The sequence below is a fragment of the Aythya ferina genome (assembly GCF_964211825.1).
Source record: "Aythya ferina genome assembly, chromosome: Z".
Classification (NCBI taxonomy): Eukaryota; Metazoa; Chordata; class Aves; order Anseriformes; family Anatidae; genus Aythya; species Aythya ferina.
In genome coordinates, this window is record NC_140299.1 from 74,791,181 (window position 1) to 74,817,642 (window position 26,462).

The following is a 26,462-nucleotide window of genomic DNA, read 5'->3' on the forward strand; positions in this document are numbered from 1 at the left end:
CTAAGTGGTGCCTACATCCATGCTTGCAAAATACAGGGATAAAATTTGAGCTCATCTTAAGTTAAGCACCTTAATCATAGGTGTGGGCTGATCTTAACATATCCTCAAAGCTATCCCCTAACCAGCACAGTGCTTAAGTATGTGTTACACTTCAAGCAAGTGCTTAAGGTCAGTGGAGCTTAAGTGCTGTGCCCAGCTGGGACTTTATGAGGTTGCACAGAACCCTCTTTGTTTTTGAGTTCACCTCTCTGACCAACACATTAATTTGGAGGGATACCAGGAGCTTCTTGGCAGCTAGTTTTATTGAGAATGTCTTTGCATGCTGGATCAGTCTGTGGGGAAGTTCATGTTTTTTCCTGGCTCCTTTAGCCTTCTGGTAGCAACCTGACAATTAGGGGGTGGCTTGCCTTCTTCTCCCCTAAGTGGCTTCTGGGTGCACTTGGGCATGTCTATCTCATACTGGCTTTGAGTACTTAAAGCATTCCCAATAAAATGGGAAGAAAGACAGAAGGTCTACCTAAACAGCAAAGATTTAGTGAAACCCTCTGTTTAGGCAATCCAGGGGATGCCAAATGAACTGTCAAGGAGTGCTCCTCTGGTATCAAATTTGTCCTGTGAATCTAGGAAAATGCAGGAAGAAGTCCAAACACCAAGGACAGGATACTGTCATTTCTTTTAGCTTGGTTAAAACTCAAGTCTCTCTTTTCTTCCCCCTGTTTTTGCTTATTGGAGACCACAAAAAGTGAAGCACAGAGAGGGGAAAAAAAAGGAGCAACTGAGCAATGGTGTTCAGAATGAGAGCAAGTACAGCGACAGGGGACAGGCAGAGTCCGGAGCAGAGGAGTGCAAAGGGGAAATTTTGGAAGAAAAACTCACACTGCTTCTTTTACATTGTGTTATTTCGTAATTTGAAATTCATCCCCACCCTCTGCAGGGCACTGGGGGTTTTGCGAGTGCCCAGAGGACATTCATCCACTTTCAAGCACAGTCAGCCAGGAGATCATGTCCTAAACTCCTCTCTGCAGAAAAGTGCACCAGTTTCACAACACCATTTAAAAAAAAAAATAAATCTATCTAATTTAAGGAATGAGAAGACACAGTTAAAGCAGCATTAAGTCTTGCTTGTAGCAATATCATTTAAAGACAAGACCCTATAAGCATTTGTTCATGTGCTTAAATTTCACTTATCTGGGTCATCCTATTAAATTAAATAGGGCAGCTTGGGTGACTTATTTTATGTTCATGGGCAAGTCTTTAGGTTTAATAGACCTACTGAAAAGGTATTCGAGATCAGGTCTAAGTCAGTAACTTACAATGTAAGTTACGAATGTACAAATATATGCAAACTGGTGGACTTGAGTTACTTAGGTCATTCTATTTAACTATTGATTGATTGATTGATTGATTTTTCTATTTCTAAGGTAGTTTAAGCCTTTAAAAAAATCTAAATACTCTTTGAGAAAAATGTGGGAAAAAATTAGAGGAAGGTTTTCAATACAATAACTGCAAAAAAAAAGCCCCAGATAAGAGAAGTTTTTGCAACCTGGGGGGAAAGGATCAGAATTTTTCAAAAATTTGTCCTTAAGAAAAGTGGCCTAGTCTTAATTCATTGAGCAGCCTAACTTGAACTACCACAGGAAAAAACTTTATATATTTTGCAAGACTTTTTGAACCCATGAGGAAAAAAGCTCAGTTTCGTAATGCTTTTGATTTTAGACAAAAGTGGGATGTTTTTAAAAACTTCATGCACCCTTGTCACTATTTACAAGCTAAGTTATTACTATATGTTTATATTACAAGTTGGATTTATATTCTTTTTGGACTAAATGACAATCCATTCATATTCTAAACATAATAAATTCAGCCATTTTATACAATTTATTTGTTTACATACAAAAATTACAGTCCGCCTTTTTGCTGGATGCTGTCATAGCCTGCAATCTCCAATTAAGCTCAGAACTAAAGTTTACTCTTGCTGCCCAGAAGGCTCATGAAACGTAATCTGAGCAAATCCTAAACTTTCTAACAGACAGAGAAAACTGGTTGAAACTGAGTTTAAAAAAATAAGATGCCACATTTCAGCCCGTGGGAATATCCACTACTTTGTCTAAATTATTTTGTTACTCTTTCCAGTGGCACTATCTCTTGTATTTTGAAATCTCATGTTGGATAAATTATGACAAAATGAAAAAAAATATAATTCTCCCTTTTAGCCATACCTCTCTATTAAATGTAGGTAGTTATCACCTGCCACTGTAGCATTCTAGATAAAGTTATTTGTCTAGCTATAGAAAGCATAGGTACATTTTTTATTTTTTATTTATTTTTTTTTAATAAATTTATTTCTTTAGCTGTGTTCATAGCAGGTATATTGGATTCTACTCTTGCAATGTTACTCTTTAAAAAGTGTTGTGATCCTACTTCCTGGAGAAAAATGTGGTTAGGTCTACAAAAGATCCCAAGAAGCTGGGCATTGTCATCAACATATGAAAAAGTTCAAAGGCTCAATGTCACTGGTAGGATGATATTCAGAAACTCAAATCCTGATTTAGGATTTGTATCTCATTACAAAAATATTTATTCCTTAAAAAAATACACAAATGTAAAATACTACATATTCTATTATATCCCCACTTACTTTCCAAGTATGCCATTTGGATTTTGGACTAAATCAAAAGGTAGAATACATTTTATTTCTCTAGCAACTCTGTATGCTATCTTTCTGCTCCCATTAAGTTGTTGTATTTCTAATTTTAAGCATGAAGAACTGGTAGTGAACTTAGAATGTCTGGGGACTGATATAATAGCTGTCAGGGAAGTCTTACTTAATATTTTCTCATGAATACTACTACCATGGTAGCAATACTGACTCAGGACCTGATCCTACCAGATGCTCAGCACCATTTTATTTCATGTTTTTCTTAGCAGAAGTAGCAATACTCAAGAGTTGGCCTCTAGGTTTAGACCACTGTGGGCAAACTCAGCAGTGCATAAAATTTGTACAGGTACACAAATAACACCCAAACTATACTCTGTGTTAGTCATTCATGCCCTTATCTTGCAGACACCTACACACATTCTCCCTGTGAATAGTCCTGTTGGGTTAAATAGGTCTACACACAGTAGAATTAGGCATATGCATTTTTGTTTCCAGGACTGAGGTCTTTTATTGCACCAGTAGAGGTATGCTCCATGGAGAAGGGCTTGTGCACACTTCTCTTGCTGGGGATTGAAAGATAATGTTGTGTTTATACAGCTTTGGAATACAGCCTGCACTTTTTGGAAAAAAAAAAAAAAAGGAAAGAAAAATACAAAAAGAAGGAAACCCAAAAGTGCTAAGGCAAACTGTCAAATGGCACATCATACCTACTTGTCATTCATTTAGATAACATCACAAAGGCAGACCAGAGGAGTTCTGTAAACATATACCATACAGTACATCAGCCACAGGAAAATAAAAAAAGAAAATAACCCTGTAATTCTTTTCTTTCTGTATTGATATTATTGTAATTGAAAGAGATTGCCTAGCCACTAATCATAATGCTGTGTTTTCTGATTTGTATTTTTCTGTTAAAAAAAAAAAAGAAAAAAAAAAAGAAAGTTAAATGCAGTGGTTTGCAAAAGAAACAGTCCCTAAATGTAAATGAGGGACAACATAGAAAGATGTGAAGTGGGTTCATAAAAACTTAGAAAATACAAAATATAAAAAAATTTAATAGGTTACTTTTCCCAGTCTAGGAAAAGATACACTGAAAAGAGTTTTCTTGTTTTCTTACAAAAGTTAAGGCGAGCAGTTTGTTGTGGCAAAAGTCACTGAACCAGTTTCTGACTCTACTTTTTTGTATCCCCTCATTCGGAAATTGAAAATGTACATGTGATGGCATAAGTTAAACAGACAGGGAGTTTTCTCAAAAAAAAATAAAATAATAATAATAATAAAAAAACTCCCATAGTGATCCTTACAAAATCTCTCTCTGCTTGACTGTAGAGCAGACCTTTTCCTTTGTGTCTGATTGTGCATTTATTTCCACAGGCAGCTTCCTATCTGAGGGCAAAGGGAAAACTTACCCCTTCCAAAGCCCAGAGAAGCCCTGGAAACCAGTTTACATTCATCAGCCTGTGCTAACACATTTTAATTCCTATGCCACTTGCTGCAGTCTAGTTAGTGGCTAATACAGACAAGCCAATGTCCAGGCAAGGCTGTTGCACTTGTGGAGGAGAATGATTGGAATAAGCATGTTTCAGGCAAAGTAGCTAAAGCCCTCTGAGTTCAGACTGATTTGCTTTTGTTTTGTGTTTTTCCTGACCTTAGACATGGAACTACCTTTGACCGATAAAGACAAACCCTTTGCAGACACCTTTAGGGTTGGTTTTTTTTTTTTTTTGTTTTGTTTTGTTTTGTTTTGTTTTTGTTTTTTTTTAGTTATTTTTTGACTTTTTTTTTTTTTTTTTTTTTTTTTTTTTAGATCTATCAGGGCCTGTTAACCATGGAGTTCATATGAACACATAAAAAAACAATGGCCTTCCTAGGCACTCAATGTTAGCTACAAGTACTGAGCAGTTGGTATTTGGCAGGTTTAAGGTTTAAGGCTTGTGCTCTACTTCTAACCACTGAAGGGCCACTTCTGAACTCTTACATGCCACCGGCTCCCCACCACGTTGTGCCTCAAATGGTGCAGTGGTCTCAGACACACTCTGGCCCCAGTCTCAGCAAACATCTCCCAAAGCTGGCCACTAAGGGAGTCATCCCCAAAATGCTGAGCATGTGGTAAGCCAGAAGATCATCTGACGGGAGAACGTTGGTGAAGAGACATATGGACAGACTGGATTAGGAGTAGTACCAGAGAATGTCCAGAGTCAAGATGACACTCCAAGTGTACCAAGCAGAGGGCTTTGGGAAACATGTCCATAGGGCAAGGAGTGGTAGGGGAAAAATATTAGGCTATGAAGAGATGGGGAGGCCAGGGAAGCCATGAAGGCAGGATCACACACAGAAAAGGAAGGACTGGCTGGACCAGGAGAGGGGAAGCAGAAGATGTGTTTTTGAGGTGAGGTGAGGAGGCCCCAGAGTGAGAGAACTATTGCAAAACATGCCTGTGGGGTGCCTGCTGGCTGCTGAGTGGGCAAAGCCCAGATGCAGTGGCTTTCATGGTGCAGGAACAAGGTGGAAATGGTTTTACTGTCCCACCTGTTTGTGTCACAAAGTTCTTGCAGTGCTTTGGAGTCTTAAACATGCCCTGTCAAAGCCTCCGCTATCTCTCCATCACACAATGTCTGGAGTGAATGAGACCATGGAGAGGTGACTACAGCTGTGTGGGTTAAGTGCTCCTCAGCTGAGTGGTGGTGGCATCGCCTAGCTTCTTGTAAATGCACAAAAAGCCCTGAAATGGTGTTGGTGATGGTGCCAGGGTCTGGGCTACCACAGCCAAGATAATGAGTGGTGATGTGATGAGCCAGGAGAGCTCAGACCCCAGGGGTCACCTCCCCACACCTTGGCATGCTAAGCATGAGGACAACCTCATGAGGCCAAGCTGAGTACATCAGTGTTGAAAGCTCACGGCCTTGGTTTAAGAAATGTTGCGATTTGTAAATATTTAGCATTTCTAGAAAACAAAACAAACCAAAAAACCACTCACACCAAAAAAAATAACTGAAACAGAGGCTGCTTATTTCCAATATAGCTTCCAACAAACAGCCACCAGACATAACTGTGACAACATAGGACCTTGCACCCTCTGTGATAAAACTGTTAACCACATAAGCCTGAGTCAAGTGATGATTTGCAGAGTTTATGTTGGTGAGTTTGGCCCTCCTGTCATCCAAAAGCCCCACCGGAGGCTGAGGGAACATGCAGAAGTCTATTATGCATGAAACCAGGCCACTGCAGCAGATACAGAAGCCAGCATAATTTCTGCAGGTGTCATATGGATGTGGCTGTCTTTTCCTAATTGCCAATTCCTTTATTATTATTATTTTCTGTCACCTGAGCAGTGGTGTAAAGTTATGTTGACCAGCTCCATATTGACAGCAAAGTGATCTAGCTCAGAACTACTTTTTGCATTTTTTTTGTGTCTGGTTTTAGTGTGCCTCATATTACCACTTTCATGAGCAAGTGTCTTTTTTACTGGCACAGAAAGAAAAGAGTACAGAGCAAGAACTCTGTTTAATCAGATGCTCTGAACTAACAGTTAATGCAGTAAAAGCACCATCCAAGAAAGAACAGAAATATTGTGGAAACCACCTCAGAATGAAAAGAGGCTTTTTGTTGTTTTCTTTCTTTCTTTCTTTCTCTCTTTCTTTTTTTCTTTTTCTCTTTCTTTTTTTTTTTTTTTCTTTTTTTTTTTTCTTATGCATTTTTTTTCAGTTGCTGTTATTAATTTTTAAAGTCTGATAGTTTCAAAGACACTTCAAAATAATCCTCAGTATTTTTAACACTACCAGAAAATACAAATCCTGATTTTTAATCTCACTTCTCTAGTTACAAATCTATACTAACTCCACTAGAGTGAGTGGTGATGCACTTAAGCAAAACTGATGTGAGACAAGAATCAGGCTCATAATATCTTGCCATGAAAAAGCTGGCTGCTTTTTCATTATAGTTAGAAGAATCAATGGACCAAGAAATAAAGAAATATCTACAGATTTTGGATGCCTTCGCCTTTTTACATTTTCACTTTGAGATGTTATTAAAAGGCCTGATTTTCAGAGGGCAGATGAAGGAAATTTTGCTCGAAATCAGGCCTGTCTGAGGTGTCCCACACTGGGAAACGAAGCATCCAAAACCACCAGCAGTTTGCATGTTAACTGTGAGGCTGTAGGGTCTTCTCCTGGAACAGCTGCTTAAACAAAACTCCAGTGGGCGTCCATGAGAGTTTTGCCTGGGTAAGCACAGCAGGATCAGACCCATCACCTGTCAGTGCTTCACTGCACTGGAGGTACACTCTCTGAGAAATAATATTTTCCTAAGAACTGCAAAATAAAAATCTGGCCCTGCCCCCATTTCCAGCACTGAGAATTTCATCACTGAATTCAGTGGGAGCAAGGTCAGACTGCAAGAGAAGATCATTTTTGTTCTACGGAAATAGTAAGCAATATCTCTCATCTACTGGAGTTCAGCAGGAAAACTTCATGTATAAACATTGGCAGAGTTACTGAAAGGCAAGTAATTAGATCAGTGACTCCATTTCTGTTGGTGTGACAGCTGCATCTTTTTCATGTCAAGTTAATTTCAACTGTAATTTAGGGAGATGAAGTACACATACAATACTGTAATCTGGAAGATTTATATAAGGCAAAATCATCATTCATACATTTTCTAGAAAGAATAATTAAAATCCACTTTTGGTATCACCAATAAGCAGAAATGGCTGATGGATTTTTTTGACACCGCAAACTAAACTAAAAAGTTGCTATAAAATGAAACTACAAAAACTTTTCAGGAAGGACTTATCTGAGTTTTAGCAAATTAAAACAGTAAAATGATCTAAGCCTTCCCCTGAGAAATAAAAAATAGGATCTATAAAATAATGTTTGAGTGTGACTTTTATCTTAAAAAAGAGAAGCAATATTTTTTTTAAGGCTCTCATATCTGGCTGCTGTGAAATTCAAACTCCCCAAAAATCCTAGGAATCTGATTGAGCCTGCCAGATATCTAAAGAAAATGTAAAAATTGTTTTCATTATATATATATAATATATATATAAAAATCAAATAAATATGAAAACATTTGTTCCGTTTCCCATTTATCTCTCACTCTGCAATATTAAGGAAAAAATAAAATAAAATATAATCCCCAACCTCTCCCCAAACCCGAAAGAGTACGTCTGATGGGAAAATAACCATGTGTTCCTCTTCCTGAAGAACTAGAAATCAAAGCAACCCAACTGCAAGGCAATGGAGGCATTCACTTCCAGTTCACAGTATTGCAGCTAGAAGTACATTGAGGTCTAGGTAAGTGACGGAGCAGGAGCTGCCTGGAGCAGGGAAGGAGGAGGTGTTCACATGACAATACAGCATTGACAGCGCTTTTTCTTTTGTGTACCTGGGGCAGCTTCCAAGGGCAGGCTCTCTTCCTTCCCCTCAGGAGAGGAGGGCTCTGTCGTGTCCGACAGGGGCCTGCCAGAGACCAGCTCAGCAGCGTTTCCATCCATGGTGGAGACATCCGTCACCGTCTTCTCACGCAATGACTTCTCGTCGTCTTCGTCGATCAGGACTAGCTCTGCTTTGATGGTTTCATCATAGCCCAGCACTTTCTTCGTTTCCTCTTCGTCGTCAATGTTCTGGTAGCCCATAAATATCATTGTCACTGGCTGATCCGCGCTGGCCTGTGGAATGTCGCCACCGCAGGGTTTGTCTTGGGGCTGAGGGTTCACAGCATGCCCTTTGCTGGGTTTGTGTACCATTTCCAGCTTTGCCTCCTTGAAGAGCATTTGCTCCTTCATTTGGCTAAGGTTTCCATCGGCTACTGCATTTCTGTCTGACACAGTCATTGTTTCAAACCCTCCTTTTACACTTGATTGTCCAGCTTTTTGGATAAGTTCATCTACGTCCTTTGAGCTTAATTTATGTACTCCATTTTCTACCACTGTGCCACCAGAGTGAACCTCATAGACTACCTTGGTACCATCATCATAGACTTTGAATCCTCTTTGATGGGCCTCATCTGGGCCAATAGGTGAAGCAGAGACAATCTTGGTCTCTCCTGTCTGTTTGTCTTTCTCCACATTAATTTCCATGGTGCACAAAGCTTGAATGAAAACAAGAGAGGAAGTGCATGTTACAACAAAAAAAGCCAGTGAATGGTTAATTGCCAAACAGACAAAGAAAACTATGGTGCCCCTTTTCCTACCACCTGCATCTAAAAGGTCAAGTGTGCTACGTTAGAAGTGGGATGCAACACTGTGGACAGAGGTCGTTATTATTTTACAGTCCTTATGCAGCTGGAGGCTAGGCATACCTGTGACAAATGGGAGATAATCTTCCAGCTCACCCTATGTGGAACTGTCTCTGATCAATTAGGAGCACCAAGAGCACGTGGGTTAGGTGTATTTTAGGCAAAGGGAGGTGGCAGCATGCAGGTTGCCCTCAATCTTTCCATTCTGATCTTGACTCAAAATTCAAAGAGAAACTCTTCTACAGCAACCTCTCTACTCTCATCCTTTCCTATCATCAAACCACAAGTTAGCTGGAAACAACTTTTATTTGATGCAAGTAACACCCAGACTGGTTTATTATCAATGCTTGATCTTGTTTAACTCTTCCATCCGTAGCACTCAGAACATATTAGAGAGGTGGAGAAACATTGTTTACCCCTATTCTACAGTTGGGAAAACAAAATCACATAGGAATGGAATTGTTTTTCCCATAGATTCGTGGCAGGGCAGGTCTCAGTTTCCACACCAAGGCATCGTCAGTGACCTCTGCTTGCAGGTTAAAAGAATGTATAAAATGACCATGAAATGCTCCCTCCCTTTTTCGAATGAGACCCTATGCATCATTTCCAAAGGGGTAAGTTGAAGAAATTAACCAACTTTCAAAGCATCATAAAACAATGAGTAAAAACACACATGTGAGGGATGTTGTTGAAGAATAGCAAAGAAACTTTTCTAGCAGTTAAGAAGGACGCAGCAACAAGACAAAAACAGTTGAGACCACACAGTAGGAGTAATCTTCATTGCTCTAGCCCCTATTTTGAGATATAATGGTATCTCACTGGTATCGCTTTTCAAATAAAATTGTACAAATTTCTTTTTCAAATAAAATTGTACAAATCACTTTTCAAATAAAATTGTACAAAGGTCTCACAGATTTTCCAGAAGGGTTGACCTGTTTAAACATTCCTGGAATACAGATGAAGACGCTTTGGTTTTTGGACAGACATCCACAGACACTTAATTACAAACTACCACAAGCAAAGACACATGTTTGTGAAACTTTTGGTGACCATTTCCACCAATGAACCTCAATGGTATAACTATGATTTGTCTTACCTGGGTACACCAGAAACTAATGTCTTGGCTTTTTTTTTTTTTTTTTTTTTTTTTTTTCCCCAAGTGAGTACAGAATATCACTGCTCCAAGAGTCCATGTAGCTTGGTATGTTTGTATTTAAACAGAATTAATTAAAGAAAAATAAATTACTTTTATAATATATTCCTTCAGTCTTATTATTCACACACAGTAGATTTTTTTTTTTGTATTCTGAAAATATGAAGTCTTTTATCAGTGTTAGGCAGTTAATCATGTGGTACAACATGAATGCCACCATCAGTCTAGACAGAAAACTCAGGTATTGCTGAGTGGGTGTACACTGGCTCCTATGCAATGGTCTCCTATGTGCCACAGGAGTGCAGTCTGGTAGGCAGCCAGGACAAGAAGGGGTCTTGTTTTGTATATGCTGTGCATTTGTGCTTAGACCTTGGTGTCCAGGCAGAGCTGGTTAGATCAAGTGCAGCAACACACAAATATCTACAAGGGGCCAGAGGATGGGGGTGCTGGTGGGTGAATAAGCATTGCTACTGCCGAGAGAGAAGCACTGCTGAGGTCTGGAGTAGGCTGCAGGAGCAGGGATCTTGCCTTGTTCATTGCAAGTTAAGGGAATGTCCTTAAGGACTGTGAGTACTACTAGTTTGGGAGACTTACAGACTAGTTTGTCCATAGCTGCCATGTCCTTGAGTATAGACACCCATTTTTGTAACCAATTAGGGATACCAAATTTCTTATCTCTCTGTCTGTGCTGGCATTATCATGCCTGGGCACCCCACAGAAATCCCAATGACAAGGAGAAGACTGAATGGGTGCTGGGCTGAACTGCATGGAGCTGGATGCTGACCTCCTGGGTGTCTGCCCCATGATGTGATGCTCTGACTCTTCTTCCTCTCACAGGACTTATTGCAGAGCTTGAAAATGTGGTCACTGTCCCAACAGCGCCAGCTGCTGCGTTGGGGTAATCTAGCTGCTCGCTTTAGCCCAGAAGACATGATCTCCCTAATTCTGGGTTACTGAATGTGAATCCAAGGCAGCGTTACATTCATAGCAGGACCACACCATGAAGAAGCTCACAGAGCATTGGGTCACTTCCTCGGGACTGTCCCTGCCCAAGATCTGGTGGACAAGTATCCCTCAAGTCTTACGCAAATAATTCTGCCATGAAACCTTCAATCTAGCTTAAAGTGGGAATGAAATAAAGAAGACACAGGCACTACCCCTAGCAATGTTGAATTATATTAACTTGGACATCAGAGTTCATTACAGGAACTCTTCCTAGGGTGAGTGATATCTGAATATCACTTGGCCTTGCCAGGGCTTCTCAGTCACATATTGTACAAGGACTTTGGACACCAAGGACATAAAAAAAGTAGTGTCTAGCCTGTGGTGTAGATGTTAAAACTGGCACACAGGCAGGTTTTTTGAGAGTCAACCAGCCAAACTGAAGCAAAGCAGAGCTGGGAGGAAACACCAGCCTGCCCAGGAAATCACCTGTAATAAGCAGAAGTTCCTGACTTATTCTGAGCAGCAGAGCCCCACAGAGATGGCACTGCCAGCCCTCCAGCTGGCAGCATCCTATCTCCTTGGAGAGAAGCAGCATCCTCAGCTCCTCTGGAGTTCCTGTCCTTCCCCTCCTCGTTGGAAGACAAAAATACTATTTGGGCCAAGATTTTGAAAGACTCCTAGACTCTTTAGGTAAGGGCTGCTGATTTTCCTGTGAGATATTGTTGAATGCCACATTTTTGCACATATTTTCAGTGCAGATCCTCCCTATTTTGAAGAACTAATTTTATTCAGCAGTGTGTAGTATAAAATGCACTTATGGGCCAGAATTCAGAAGCAGACAGGGGAAATTTGATATTTAAATCACATGGATTTGGCCATATTTAGGAAAAGTTGCAAGATACATATTTTTATATGTAAAAACCAGCACCCAACCTATTAGGAAGACTTTGATCAACAAGTTCCATCACTGCTTGGAAGACTCTCTGCTAATGACTAATCTGATTTAGAAAGTTAACAAGTGTGAAAGTGTGATTATATCCTTTTGTATTTGCTGTTTGCCTAATTTGCTTAAGAATTTGCCACTGACAATATTTTCTTTTCTTCTGTCATGATTTTGCAACAATGTTTTTGGATATTGACATAACATGTACTTTATGACCTGCCCCAGGGATCACATTCAAGCTCCTTGTGCTAACAAATGCATAAATATATCTGAGTATCTTAGAAAGCTGTTCACTAATGAAACACATTGCCATCGGAAAAATGAATAACAGAACCTTGCTTATCTACTGGCATGCATAATGTTTGTTCTCTGCAGGAAAACCTAGCTGCTCAGCTTGTCCAAGTAGCTGAAAATTGAACTAATGTTGATTTCTAAAATGTCTTTATTTAAGCAGAGCTTATTTACTACAAAATAGGCTCTATTAATACAGTACAAAACTATATGACAATAGGGTTGAAACTGAAAGCAGTATTTGAAGATGACAGCCTGTATTCATGGGTACAAGTCCTCTGTACAAGCTTTAATTACAGTGTAACATGATGCAGTGCTTCATGACAACAAGATCCCAATGTGCATTGGAAAGAATCTGGCTTCTGCTTGTTATGTGCTGTAAATACTGAGATTCAGAGGCTTTTTTTTTTTTTTTTTTTTTTTTTTTTTTTTTTTTTTAAGTTTAATCTCAATAGTCTTTAAATTTGTATTAAGATGGATGCTTGTAGTCTTCCCTTGAGTACATGTGCTAGTGCCTTCTCATTACGCTATTGATCACACAAGACACTCTAATTGAGGAATACACGAACAAGGCTTGTGGGTCATCCAGGAATGAAAGAAATGATTGTTCTTTGGGTGTTGACAAAATGGCATAAAACACACAGTGAAGAACTTGCTTTGTAGACAGATCAGGGCAAGCACTAGTGGAAGGAAAGCTTTTGGAATGGTTTGCAACAGGTCCTCTTAACAAAATTACATATCCTGTAGTGCTACACACTGTCTTAGCTGCAGAAACTGCTTTGCTATGCTTATTAACCCATTCTTCAAGACAGTCACCTTTCATTCTCAGTCCCTGGCACATCTTAAGTAGCCACCAGCAAGTTGATGTTGATAGGGAATAGATCATTTAGAAAAGAAGGATCTTGAAAATAAGAAATACATTCAGCTTTTAACAATCAGATTGTCACATTTGGGACACATACGCAATGTGGAAAATAGGTGTTAAAAAAGTCTCTCTATGGTTCCAAGCACAAAATCAGTCATTATAATTTTCCTTAGCCTTTTCCCTGAGAAGAAAGAATGGCATACAAAGCCATATCAAATGACTTAAAGGTTTGAAGCATGAATGGGGACTTGTGAGTACCTGTATGTCTTGATGGGAATTACTTGGGTACAATGGGGGAGGTAAAACCTTAGCCGAGATACCATGTATTTGTACCAGCAGAGCTGGAAGGAACTGAATGTTTCCATGAAAAAAAAGACACCTTTCCTATGCTACTTGTATGTATCTCAAATATATTATTTTGCTAGTACTCATTGGTGCTCAGAAAACCTTGACTTATTTACAACATACAAATCAAATGGCATTTCCTATCATTTAAATGATATCTTGACTCCAGACCAATTAAGGCAATATAACAAAAAAGAGTTCATGGCTACTGGATTGGTATTATAATACTTTGCTCCTTGAGACTTACCAGCTACTCTGCTTGCTCCGTCCCGCCCAGGAACTGGCTCTGCTGTTCGTGAATAGAGGGTTGGGAGTTCAGGGATCTGGGAGTAAATGTAATTTACTGCATCTGGTGTCAGAGAACAGGAAACAGTTAGATTCGTGCTACGAGCCCCAGTGGCTTCATTGCTTAGACAGCAGAGCATTGTCAGCCCTGACAATAGTTGCTGGAGCTTTGTACTAGATAATTGGATCAAAGCAAACAAAGTGCAAAGTCACTGTCGTGTGATTGGTGTTCAATAGACTAGCTGAGGTAGGAGGGAATGGGTCCAGATGACTCAAACCTTGTGTCAGTTGAACACATAAAATTATTTGTCAGGAGGTTCTGGATTTATCAAGTCTGTGACCTTTAAATGTGGGAAATGTTGGGGGATAGAGGGAGAAGACAAGGAATAAACCTAGTGTGATACGTAGAATAAATGACATTTCAAATAGACATATAAAAGCCTAAAAATTCTAGCTTTGGCTGAAAGTGATGACAGGACAACTCTGTTTGTTTCCCATATTATGGAACTGACATTTGGCTTCTTTGTTGTTAAAGCTAAAATACAGGTAATAATGAAGTCAAATATAGATACTGCCTGTAGCACAGGGTGCCTGTTGTGAACTTGAGTAGTTATTCAGTTCCTGACAGTTCTTCAATGCAGCTGTTCATTAACGGAGCATAGACTAGTACAGAATTAGCTTAAAGGTCTGACTTACCTATGGTTGTTTAGCACAAACTAAATATGTTCTTTAGGAAAGCCATTGAAGAAGTTTTATAAATATTTACTGGCAGATGTTTTATGGATGGGTAAATGTAACTTGATAGCACATATCATTCCATTAAGACTCAGTGGCTACATTAAAAGAGGAGCTCAGAGGAGAGATGTGCAAGTAACTGACCAAGAAACAGAGACAAAAGAAAAAAAAAGTCACATTGTTTCCTATCAACAAGAAATCTTTTCAATTTTGTATGGAAAAGGTGAAATGTCTGTTCAAACATAAAGTCCTATCTTGTCTAAAAGAGAATATTTGTTTTCCTCCAGGGCTACTTTGCAGATACATTTTATAATTAAGCTGTCAAACCCTTGATATGACCTGGTCCATGTGGAAGGGTAGAGGCAGAATCTGCCCTCCTCAGTGTCCCTTGTTGCTCTAAGCAGGTGAGATATGGAGATCAGTGCAGGCTGAGAGTGTGAAATGATGAAGGAGAGAGAAAACTAAATGCCATGTTGGTCGCTGCTTTACTGCGTCTGGTAAAGGGAGATGCGCTTGTGATGCTCCCAGTGGGCTAATATTCATCCCAGAAAACAAACACACAAAACACAAAACCAAAACCAAACACTGCACCTGGATATACCCTTAGCAAAGGCAGGATGTGTCACCTCTACTCCCCAAACCCGCTCTTTTGACAGGAAAATTGTGCCTGCTACAAGAAAAATGCTTTTACTGCCCTAAAAGCCTGCAGTGGCCGTAGATGTGCCATGGTGTGGTAGGCTGGCAATCACAGTCCTGCAGAAGACACTCCACATCTGGAGCTGGAGTTCATGTACATGACTTAGTGAAGGAAGCCCCTTGTAAGAAGCCTCCTCTCCCTCCCTCTGTGTACTTCCTGTGTCAGAGGAGAATGACAGAGAGGCACAGTACGAATGCATTCAGGAAAGCTAGGAAGTTGTTGCAAAAGTTCAGCTTCTAACAGATGAATTCCAAAAACCTCAGCCAGGGAAATATTGTTTTATTTCGTACTTCACTGGGCACATGGCAGTCCTGGCAAATGAGCATTTATATTTTCAGTGCATAGTGTTTCCTCAAAGTTTTTTATTTTTAGCATTAGAGCCTGGGGGAAATAATTGTTTAGGACACAGCTGACTGAGCAGTGGCCAGTAACAGCTGCTTTCTTTTGCAGGGTTTCTTGCCTCTGATGAGAAATTGGTACAATGCTCGTTGTTGTTATTCTGGGAAATATCACCAGCAAATGAGCAGGCCATTATTGAAAACTGAAGTAATTTCTCAGAAGTAAGAAGTGGGAACTGTTTCTGGGCCAGAATAAGAAGGCACTTTGTATTCTGGAAATGGCAGAAATTTAGAAATTATTCACCCAGTTGAGTGTGCTGCTGGAACGGTACTTTCAGCATACAGTCATCCAGTGACTTGAGAGACAGACGTGTCTGTCCACACTTGGGTGTAATCAATACAGACATGTGTTGCTTCACTAATCAGCCTGACTGCTTTTGTTATCTGTGGGCATATGCAGGCACAGCCAGGATGCTGTTCTCATCCCAGAGCAATGCAACAGGCAAAATTCATTGCAAGTGTATGTTCCTCTGCAGTGCCTGTGCAAGGAACTGAACTGACCACCTTGCCATTAGCATCACCAAAGCCAGGTCAGTTTTGCAGCTTGGTGGCGAGACTCTTACTCTGATGCTCTTCATGTCTGTGGATCTTAGTATGGGTTTTGTTTTGATTTGTTTTGTTTTGCCTCCTGTGTCAGGAAACAATGCCCATGTTAGTGTCAGCTGCCACCAATGTTGACTCAGTTTAGAAACTTTTCTGGATGTTACTAAGAAAAAAAAAAGTTGCTTGAGGGATCCTGAAAATCTCTAATTACTGGGCTGAGTAGGGATGCTGTGGTGGGGGTGAGGGTGGTGGGATTCTCACATACTTTCTTCTGAAGCACATGGTGGTGCCACACGTCAAAGATGGGATGTTTGACTAGGAGTTGGGGCTCGATTCATTCTGTCAGTTCCTATTTCCCCTCACCCCCATCACCCCAGATGAAAAGAACATACTCATTTTCCTTTTTCTCACTGGCAACAAGGTCTGTTTCATTTAGCACCTCTAAAAGCAATAATAAGAGAGCAATTTTACAAGGAGCGACTGAGACACAATTAGCATTTTGTTCGCATGGGGAGTAAGACAGAACGTAAATCAAAGCATTTGAACTGACTCCATTCAATACCTTTGTTTCAACCTTTGATGAGTTATTAATATATAAGAATGCCATAAAACATATCCTGTGGCTTTTTGTACTGCTTAAAATAAACTGCATTTTAGGATTATGGCACTTCTCCATATGATCAGACAAACAAAGTGCTTGGGAACAATTACGGGACCCAATAATCCTTCAAGGGTGCTTACACAAAACCAAAGCTTCAGAACTGCTCAGAACAGCTCCTACACAGAGGCTCATGACCAGATGCCAGATGAGCCCATTTTCCAAGGACTGGATTATCTTTAAAATGTCTGACTACCACTAAAACGAGTGCCTAAGGCCTTCTGTACATATCGGCCCCCAGGGCAGGGCTGCTCCCCCTGTGAAGCCATCTGGGGCTGCTGAGGGTTTGGTCAGAGGGAACAGAGACTGTGACATCCCCACCACATTTGTAAGACCAGGAGCACAAAGCTAAGCAGGCAGTTTTGCTAAGAGCTGTGTGGCCTGGCTCTGAATGTAGCTGGGTGGCTGGTGCTGCCGTAGCTGTGGCAGCCATGCATTCTCACAGATGCAGGTCTGATTAAAAAGTTGCTTATCTTTTGGGTTTTCGACTCAGAAGCATGGAATCATGGAATATCCTGAATTGGAAAGGGCCCGTAGTTATCACCTAGTCCAACTCCTGATTAAAATCATACAAGTGAAAAACAGTCATTGAACAGGTTCTGTAAGACACATGGAAAGCACCCTACGAAAATCTGCTTTCTGCTCCTCTGAGGACGTGCTCCTCTGCTTTGCTGTTGGGCAGCAGTGCTGATCCAGATTGGAGCAGAGGAAACCAGACGAGCCTCTAGGCAAGGCGCTGTGAAATACACTATCCAGGTCAGGTTTCCAGAGCCACATATTTGCCAAATATATGCTAACACACGCTGGATGCAAACCGAGGTTTGTGTAGTCTGTACTTACTGCAGTTGTGGCTTCTGTGTGCTGGCTGAAGTGGCAGCGTGCAGTTTGCATACAGACAGCTGAAAGTTGCAGGGGATGAACTCACCCAAGGGCAAGTACAGCAGCCAAGGGAGCCACATCAGATCTTAATGGGGCTTTGATTTTATATGCACATTGAGCCAATGCACATTGAGCCACAAACACACACAGACATGGAGTAAGAGCTGCTTTATTTCACATGGTTATCTGTGAAGGCAAAATGAGTTCATTCCCTGGAAAATGTGGGATTTGTTTAGTGTGCCTGGGTGATCTCAAGCTCAGAAATGCTCTTTGCCTAATGCAGTCATTTCCTGGGAAGGGTGGGAGGGACACTGAGAGCCACTTGGCTGGTCACTGTTGCTCATCACAACTTCTCCCCTTTCCTCATTGCCTTCACTTGGACCCTCTGGAGTCTGAGCTCTCTGTAGCTGAAACACCATCACTACCATATATATAGCACAAAAGCATGCACAGGGATGCAGTGGTGAGGTAAACCACTTTCTGCGCCATCATCATGTATAGACTAGAGGGACAGACGGACCACAGCAAAGTAATATGAGATTTATGGACTCAAAGTCTTTTAGGATATGGCAGTAATTCATGTATGTGTAGGTTTGTGTATGTATTTTACTCAGCTTTCCTGTACTATGAAATGACTCCTCCCATTTTTCCCTGCAGCATGTGTTATACAGATGGTTAACAGACAGATGACAGGTCTGCTACAACAAAGCAAGCCTTACATATTTTTGAAAGGAAGAAAACTATGTTATCAAACTGCTCACAGCTAGCAATGTATGTGTCCACTTCTTACTGTGATCAGCTACCCCCACAGACTGTTGTTGGACAGAAGTAAACGGAGGACCAGCTCTGTTTTTTCAACATGGAGATGGATGGCCATGCCATATCTACAGTGGGAGGCAGGCCTGGGTCAACAGGATGGCCAGCAGCCTCGATCTTCTTTAGAGCATCAGAGTACAGTTTGCTTCTTCATAAAACTGTCTAAAGGATGACCCAGGCCCACCTCAGCCCAGCAGGACCGATTGTCAAGAAGAAGGGATAAGACGTAAACAGAGGGGCTGGAAGAGAAGAGGTACTGGTTTAACTTATCTCTATCCCCTGCTCCCTCTGCTTACACATTATGCTGTCAGCAGTCTGTTGCCTTTGACATTATTTTGCAGTTTTCTCTTAGCCCTGCAGAAATCAAAAACTGTCCTTCTGGCTCAGTCCATGAGGGTGAGATCTGCTGAAATCAGGCAAAATCTGGAGTGTAGTGAGGTTCCCCTTGAGCCCAATGAAGTACTACAAAGTAGGTATGCTATGGGAAGAGTCCCTGTGGGAAACTATGGCTTCACATGTGCTAACTGGGGTTTTCTTTGGTTCCTGTTTTATCATAACACCCAAAAAGAGGCAGTCTATGTCTTGCAGGAGTCACAAAAGTTCCTGTCAACTTTGGGTGCTAATTCCCGTAGGCACTGATTCCTGTTTTGGAAACTTACCAGTGATAATGAAACTCTGCACAGGCACAAGATATTTGCCATTCTGGAACTTTATTTGCTTTTTGATAGCCAACTTCAAATGCTTCGTGAAGGAGGAAACATAAATTCTTACAAAGGAGTATCCTACCTGGGACTTCTTTGTTTTTTGGCAACTGGAATTAGCCTAAACCATGAATTATGCTATTAATTGGAGTGAAAATTTCTGAACTGGATCTTTGAGCTAAAAAGAAAACCTACTTACTAGGTAATATTAATACCCCCCAAAAGAAACTCCTCTAAACAGATCTGAATCATCTCATACACTGTATGTTAACCTTCAACTGTGTCCTATATGGTAGGATCATCCTACATATTCCCTGTCTATGCTTAAAGTACAGATGGACATGGCTTTGTCAGTAGCTGGAGGACCTAGTTGTGGCCTCAGCATTTCACATCTTGTCAGTTCAAAGATAGGTCCCGAAAATAAGTGTCTAGAGTACTGATTTATCTGCAGGTGCAGCAGCATGCTGTCCTTCCTGGGTCCTAAGGGTCCTGAAGATGCACTGCAAGGGTTTATCTAGCTCTTGGGCAACCAGCCACGTTTATGCTCTCCCAGACACATACATTTATTTCTCAGTATTTAGACTGATCACACATAATGTAACACTGAGTTCATAAACCAGGAGTTACTACATCCTCATCCACCTAAGCAAGGATTTCCTTCTGTGACATCATCACACAGAAAGTATCATTCATTAGTGAAATAATCTAATTTTAATCAAAAGCAAGTTGTTCTTGCAAATGAGGAATATTCCACATTGTATTTAACAGGTTATGAATAGTATGAACACATGCAGGGGAGAGGATTTATCATGAGTAGGTGAAAATGGAATTTGTATGATGTCTATTTCAAGCCACACATGACTTTCTTTTCCCTTGCATGCACATAAAAATAGCTGGAGCTCTACCAAAGGAATACTGCCCCATAGGAACAGTGACATTTGTACTTGCACTATAGCAACACCACAGGACAAGGTAATGTCTCTAGCAATAAATCAGAAGCATGCAATTAACAGAGGAATCCCCATTCTGTAAACTTTTGCAACAAAGCTATGTAACAACTCTTGCTAACCTCAAAACAAAACAGAAATAAAAAGGCACTTACCACCATCCTGGTGTGCAAAAGTCTGTGAAGAGAGAAAAAAAAAAAAAAAAAGGAAGATTGGTTAAAACATTCATATTTTGGGTAAAATTTGCATGAAGTCTTGATTTTTTCTGCTATGACTGCTCATAAGGCTCTTTGTCATTGTTAAATGGGAACGTAGGGCTGTGGCTCCTCAGGTTTGGATGCAATTAGGGGCCAAGGGAGAGGGACATGGTGTAACTGAAAGGAGAACATTCACAGTTTTTTGTAGGCAATACCATTCAGAAGTGGTATCTGTGGCACTTTGAGATGACTTCCAGGCATCCTGATTATCTTTCAGTGGTGCTGAAAGCTCACATGGTTTCCCTGCAGATAAGCTGTGGAGAAACCCCTTTTCGAAAAGGTTGGAATGGGAAGGGGAAATGCAAATAATGCACCCAAAGTAGGTCTGACACTTCTATATCTCTTCTGCTCTTGTTCATCCTGGTTTGAGTTGAATGCTCTGTAACTGGCCACAACCTTCCTGTAAATGCTGAATTATAACTGCTGGTTTGAATCACTTCTAACAGTCTACCTTGATTTCAATCTATGCCCCAAGTGTCTTTTTTTTTTTTTTTTTTTTTTTTTTTTTTTTTTTTTTTTTTGTAAATACCTTTTGCAAGTTGTCAAAGGATTTCTCAGTCTCCTTTAGCTTCTCCAAAATGATTTGTTCTTTGGCAGATATTTGGGATTCCTCACTTTCTAATTTCTGTATTTCTTGTTCCAGCCTGTGGAAGACATACAAACATGCACATACACACAAAAGCAAAACATGTAAAAACTATTTTGATGAGCTGTAGTTGCCTAGGTATCAATTAGCATTTCAAATGTTATCAGGAACACCTTTCATACTTGTTATTCACAACTGACTTCCAAGAACAAGAAGGTCATGTAAATTGTTTGTAAAATAGATCTATTCAAGAAAAAACCAATACATTTCTTATTATGCATTTCTGCAAAAATATGTGCAGATTAACTAAAAATATACCTCACTTTTCCTTCACCCTGATTTCTGTAACATCTCTTAGATGTACACTTTCATTTTAGAAGCTTCAGTACTGGATATAACCATAAAAAATCAGTAATGATTACAGGAACGGGTATTTTTTACTATCACTATACTACAGACAATGGAACTGGAAACAGCTGTTGGAAGCTGGCAGTCAACCAGTTGTATTGGTAGTTATTCTAGAACCTGCACTTTGTCCACCTTCCAAAGCAAAACCCGTGGGTTGGTACTTTCTTCTAGGACAGCCAAAAGCCTTGGATATCTATCCATGCTTCATGTTGTTACTAGATGGTACTGAGGACCCTAGGGGCTTCACATAATAAAATGCACAGGGTGTACAGAAAGCAAGCATTAAGCACTCACATTGATCTTGTCGCTATCTAACAGCACTCACTTCTTAAGATGTGATTTGGCATGTACTTTAACCAGAAACATGCGGGGTTAGATTCTCCATTACTTTAACTCAAACCTCCTTTTATTGCCATGATTTATATCAGTAATATGATGCAATATTGTCTTTTTTTTTTTTTTTTCCCCTTCTATTTTTTATGTATACCACTATCTCTATTTTTTTTTTCCAAAAATGAAAAGGAAAAAAAGAAAGGATCCGTAAAATTTGAGCTCAGAGGAATACTTTCAGTTATCTGAGACTTCAAACAGTTACCTTCAAAATGAGCTGTAGCTGCTCACAGCTTGTTGGACCATACTTCTGTGAAACTTTGTCCAGTATTTGCACAAAGAGACGTAGCCCTTCCTTATCCACAGCTCCTAGCTCCTGCTTTTCTGTCACCATTTCCCACGTGAATGACCAGGCCACTGATCCAGGCTAAAGTGACATATTTTTGCTCTTCCTCAACTCTGCTTGGCGCAGGGCTTCATTAATGCTTGTTCAATCAGAAGGCAGAGGACAAGGAGAAAGCAACCATGCTCAAACAGACAGGAAAGAATTGCTCTTCTCAGGGTCTTGACAGCTTGGGTTGCTTGTGAAATTAATATGTCTAAATATAGATTCAGGGGTCTAACTCTCAAGCACCCACCTGGGAAATTTTTCCCTACTTTCTGGTAGTGCAAGGACAAAAGATTCATGGCACTTGCTGAGAATGCTTTAGAGTAGAGGGAAGTCAAAGAGTTGCAGCCTCAAGTTGTTGTGGATTGAAAAAGGGCAGATTTTGCTCTCTTGGAGTATGCGAATAATGAACAACCTCAAATTCCTCATAGTCTGTCAAACTGCCTAGTTTCTTTCTCAAAGGAAACCCCTTAATGTCCAAATATAAATGACCTAACTTTAGTGATTTTAAGAATCACAGAATCACAGAATTTCTAGGTTGGAAGAGACCTCAAGATCATCGAGTCCAACCTCTGACCTAACGCTAACAGTCCCCACTAAACCATTTCCCTAAGTTCTACATCTAAACGTCTTTTGAAGACTTCAAGGGATGGTGACTCCACCACTTCCCTGGGCAGCCTGTTCCAATGTAGTTCCAAGCAGTGCTTCTTGGAACTACAGTTCCAAGAAGCACTGCTTGGAACTGTAGTTCCAATCCACTTCACGTTTTCTCCAAATTAATATAAAAATCTTAAGAATACAAAATATTTTGTTCTGCTGCAATGGAACAATTTGATATGGGGTGAATTTTTCAGAGAGAGATCTTTCAAAAATACCATTTCATCTCAAGTTTTCTTCCCAGGATTTTTATTTTTAATAGTTATTGAAGTGAAAACATCATTTGTCACTGAGGTCAGTCAAGGCCACACTCATGTTTAATGAATTTAGAAATCAACAGAAAGGTGTCTTCTTTTCCTTCCCCGTTCCTGTGACTGATTAGTACACCCATGTATGTTTATACCTCACTAATAAAGGCACTTGAATTATTCTGTTCTGATGAAATTACATTGTTAAGCTGGGTGAGTGGGGGTTTATTGGTATATTTCTTTCTTCCTAAGTGAATTGCTCAGCAGCATTTCCAGAGTACCTGTTGTATAGCCTGGTGCATTTTGCTAGTCATATGATGGAGGAGGAGACTGGAAAATGGGAGTGTATAGAAGTCAACACCACCAAAATACATGGGAAGAAAGAGGTTTTATTTCTTTCAAATGAGCTGGACAGTAGTTAAACATTTATGACAATGAAAACACTAAGTATATGTGGAGTAAGGCAACTCATTTGATGTGGATAAGTCTGTAAATGCATGTAGACTACTTGCAACTTGAGGTGATCGTAAACATATTTGTTTTTATTTTTATTATTTCTTTTTTGTGCACTGGCCCAAAACTGTGGAAATTTTGTCATTAATTGTTTGTACTTCCAAGAAAAGTTTGCTTCCAGACGTGCATATGCACATATGCTCATGCACTTGCATATGCACACTCAGCATTTGCTTAGATTTATTATTTCTTACTTTCTAGCTATCTGCTTTTTGTTGTTGTTTTTACTTGTTTGTGTCCCTTTTAACCTTCCCTTCTGGTTTATTTCTTCAAATTCTGCTGCATTCACGTCAGACTACTGTTGTCATTAAAACAAGTTATGCAAATGAAACATTAGATTACCCTATTCTGATGACATTTTTTTTCCCCTGACTTTTCTTCCATTCCTTCTAAAAGTGGTAATAACAGCAATTTGCTAAAGAGAGAAGGAATTGAGATCTAGCTGCCAACATTTAGAGACTTGGGTAGAGCTGATAGAGACACAGATCTCCTATGTGGCACTGAGTAAGAATGCATAAAAACACAAACCTTAAGTGTAAATTGCCCTTCTTCCACTGAAATCTGTGCAAGCAGACTGAGAGTCTCCTAGGCCCTGTGTAAAAGCCCTGTCTAGTACCGGAAAAATTGATACAACCAGCTAAAATACTGAATTCCTATTTGTGGCAGGAAAACTGTGGATCATTCAGCAGTGTTCAGCAAGAAAGTACCATGTTACACAGCACAGGGACATTTACCTGACATTAATATCCACAGGAGGTTGTTTTATTCCTTTCACTCATTTTTATACCACTTTCAGCTGTAATCTTTAGGTTTAGAGGCTGAGGTAACGTTGCTAGGGTACCAGAGGTAGCAGAAATACCCAGGAGCACAGTTTCCATGTTGTATATATTCATTAGTAAACTACCTAGTCATCATAGACCTCACTGGAAAATATTTATTTGGTAGGCAGCTAGAGTCTTCACTATCTCCTTTAGGCTGCCTATTTGCATAGGAGCCAGCAATGCAAAAATTAAAATCATAATACAAACTGAAAGTTGGTTTGCACCCCTTATTTTTATTTTTTTTTTAGTTAAATACCATACCACCAAAATTGCCAAGGGACAATGAGAAACACCTGCTATTTTAGTAACAAGATACAACAGACACATGCAAATTTGGCCTGAGAAACAAAAGCACTAATATCACATCAGTTTTGGGCAGCATGCCATATAATGTTCTAAACAGCAATAAATCCATCAGAGTACACATTTGCACGCACATACATATACAAAGTCCTTACATTCTTCCTGTGTAAGCCTGCTAAATATTCAATAATGTCCCTTTCTTCTAGCCCAGTTTAAAAAGGATGTGTTTTAATTGTCATTTGACACCTGGTAAGGAAACCCTGTAATTCCCTTCTTCCTGGTTTCTTAGCAGATTTCAGGCTATAGTTTGAAGGACAGCCACAACAATTAAGCCACCAAATAAACAACTACAGCATCAGGAGTGCTGTAGAGAATAAATATGAAAGAAAATGGAGTTCAAGACAGAATAGAGGTGGTGTAAAATGAGCCATTAGTATTGCTGTTTCTTGGTCCAAGTAGTTTTCTGATGACCAGGATCTGCTAAAACATTGCCAAAATGAGAAAAAATGGTTGTGTAGCTGGGAGTTGGTTTGTCATGGGTAGTTCTTCACAGTGGATGTACACAGAGCCCTGTTTCCCCAGGGACCACAGGAAGCAAAAGGGGAGATTCTGTCACTCAGAAACCTAAATGTACCTGGCCTCTGGGCCGTCTGGGTTATGAAAACCATGTAGTGTCCCATGTGTTGCTTGGATTCCACACCAAGAATAATGGTCATTAAAACTAGTAGATCCACCTGGCCTTGTTTATGGTGATGTCCCACTATGAAATGGAAGACATTCTGAGCAGAACCATTCGATACTGCAGGGGAGGAGGGTGCACACCTACAAAAGAAGTCTGGTCTGTGCCTGGTGGGATTTCAGCTGGTGTCAGTAGGGTGCGCAGTCACGTTTCTGAGAGAACAGGGGAAAGATGCGAGTGAACTTTCCTGCAGAGACACTGTGATCAGGGACCAAACTTGCTCTTGGTGAGCACAGAAAACAGTTTAATTCAGGTGACAAATGGGGGCATTGAGCAGGGAGAGCTAAGTGGTAAAGAGGGAGGAAAGGTTTGGTACTGTGGTGTACATGATGGTGCATTTATGTTTGCACTCAGTATCCAGCAAACATTATGGGCTCAGCTTGGTGCTTCAGTCTGAAGGGGGTGAATGAATTATCTTTAGGTGAAGGATTTCATCTGTTTCCCATGTTAAGATGTTGAAACCCATGGATTTGGGCTCCTCTCTGATGAAAGGCAGAGTCTGTTGTGGTACAAGGTGCCTTTAGCTTGATCCTAGGAAGGACCCTGAGCAGTATCCTCAGAGCACTCAGACAGCTGTGTGGATCTACAGTCCTTGCAACAAGAACACACAGACCTCAAGTAAGCAGCACCATGCCTGAGGACAACATAGCCTCCTCTGTCCAGATCATCAGCTCTTACACACACATGCTTTCTGGAGATAACTGCACTTGGGAGAAATGCTGCTTCCCAGCAGTGTTCTATTTTTATTTTTATTTTTATTTTTATTTTTATTTTTATTTTTATTTTTCATAGTGGGATAGTAACAGCATTATAAGCAGGGAGAACAGTGTCAGGTTTAAAGACCAGTTCTTTAGCCCACTAGCTCTGCATGACGGGTTGTACCCCACAAACTGAGAAATACTCATGCCATTTCTGTAGTGAAGAAAGAGGCATAATAGAAATGATGTCTGTGGCATACACACTGATGTGTCAGTGGAAAAAAGAACATTAATCAGCATGAATAAGGAAAATATACAAGTATTCAGAACTTACGAGGAAAACAGGAAAGACTTAATCAGAGTAAACACTCAAAGGGAAAAGGTAACGGATGCGTATGTAGAGTGGGGGTTGGCTCAGCT

General features: G+C 40.2%; 1 protein-coding gene across 8 annotated transcripts in view; it reads right to left on the reverse strand.

Moving 5' to 3' along the window:
- Positions 1–26,462, reverse strand: part of PALM2AKAP2 (PALM2 and AKAP2 fusion) — a 262,326-nt gene that overhangs the window by 131,973 nt on the left and 103,891 nt on the right. For 3 of the 8 annotated variants that reach the window (XM_084504519.1, XM_084504523.1, XM_084504524.1), the window contains 4 exons: positions 20,881–20,995; positions 20,250–20,271; positions 13,683–13,784; positions 8,042–8,746 (listed from right to left, as the gene is read on the reverse strand). In XM_084504519.1, coding sequence (XP_084360645.1) covers positions 8,042–8,746; positions 13,683–13,784; positions 20,250–20,271; positions 20,881–20,995 — 944 coding nt within the window. The remainder of the gene's footprint in view (positions 1–8,041; positions 8,747–13,682; positions 13,785–20,249; positions 20,272–20,880; positions 20,996–26,462) is intronic. The other 5 variants (XM_084504526.1, XM_084504527.1, XM_084504528.1 and 2 more) reach the window with 3 other exon arrangements.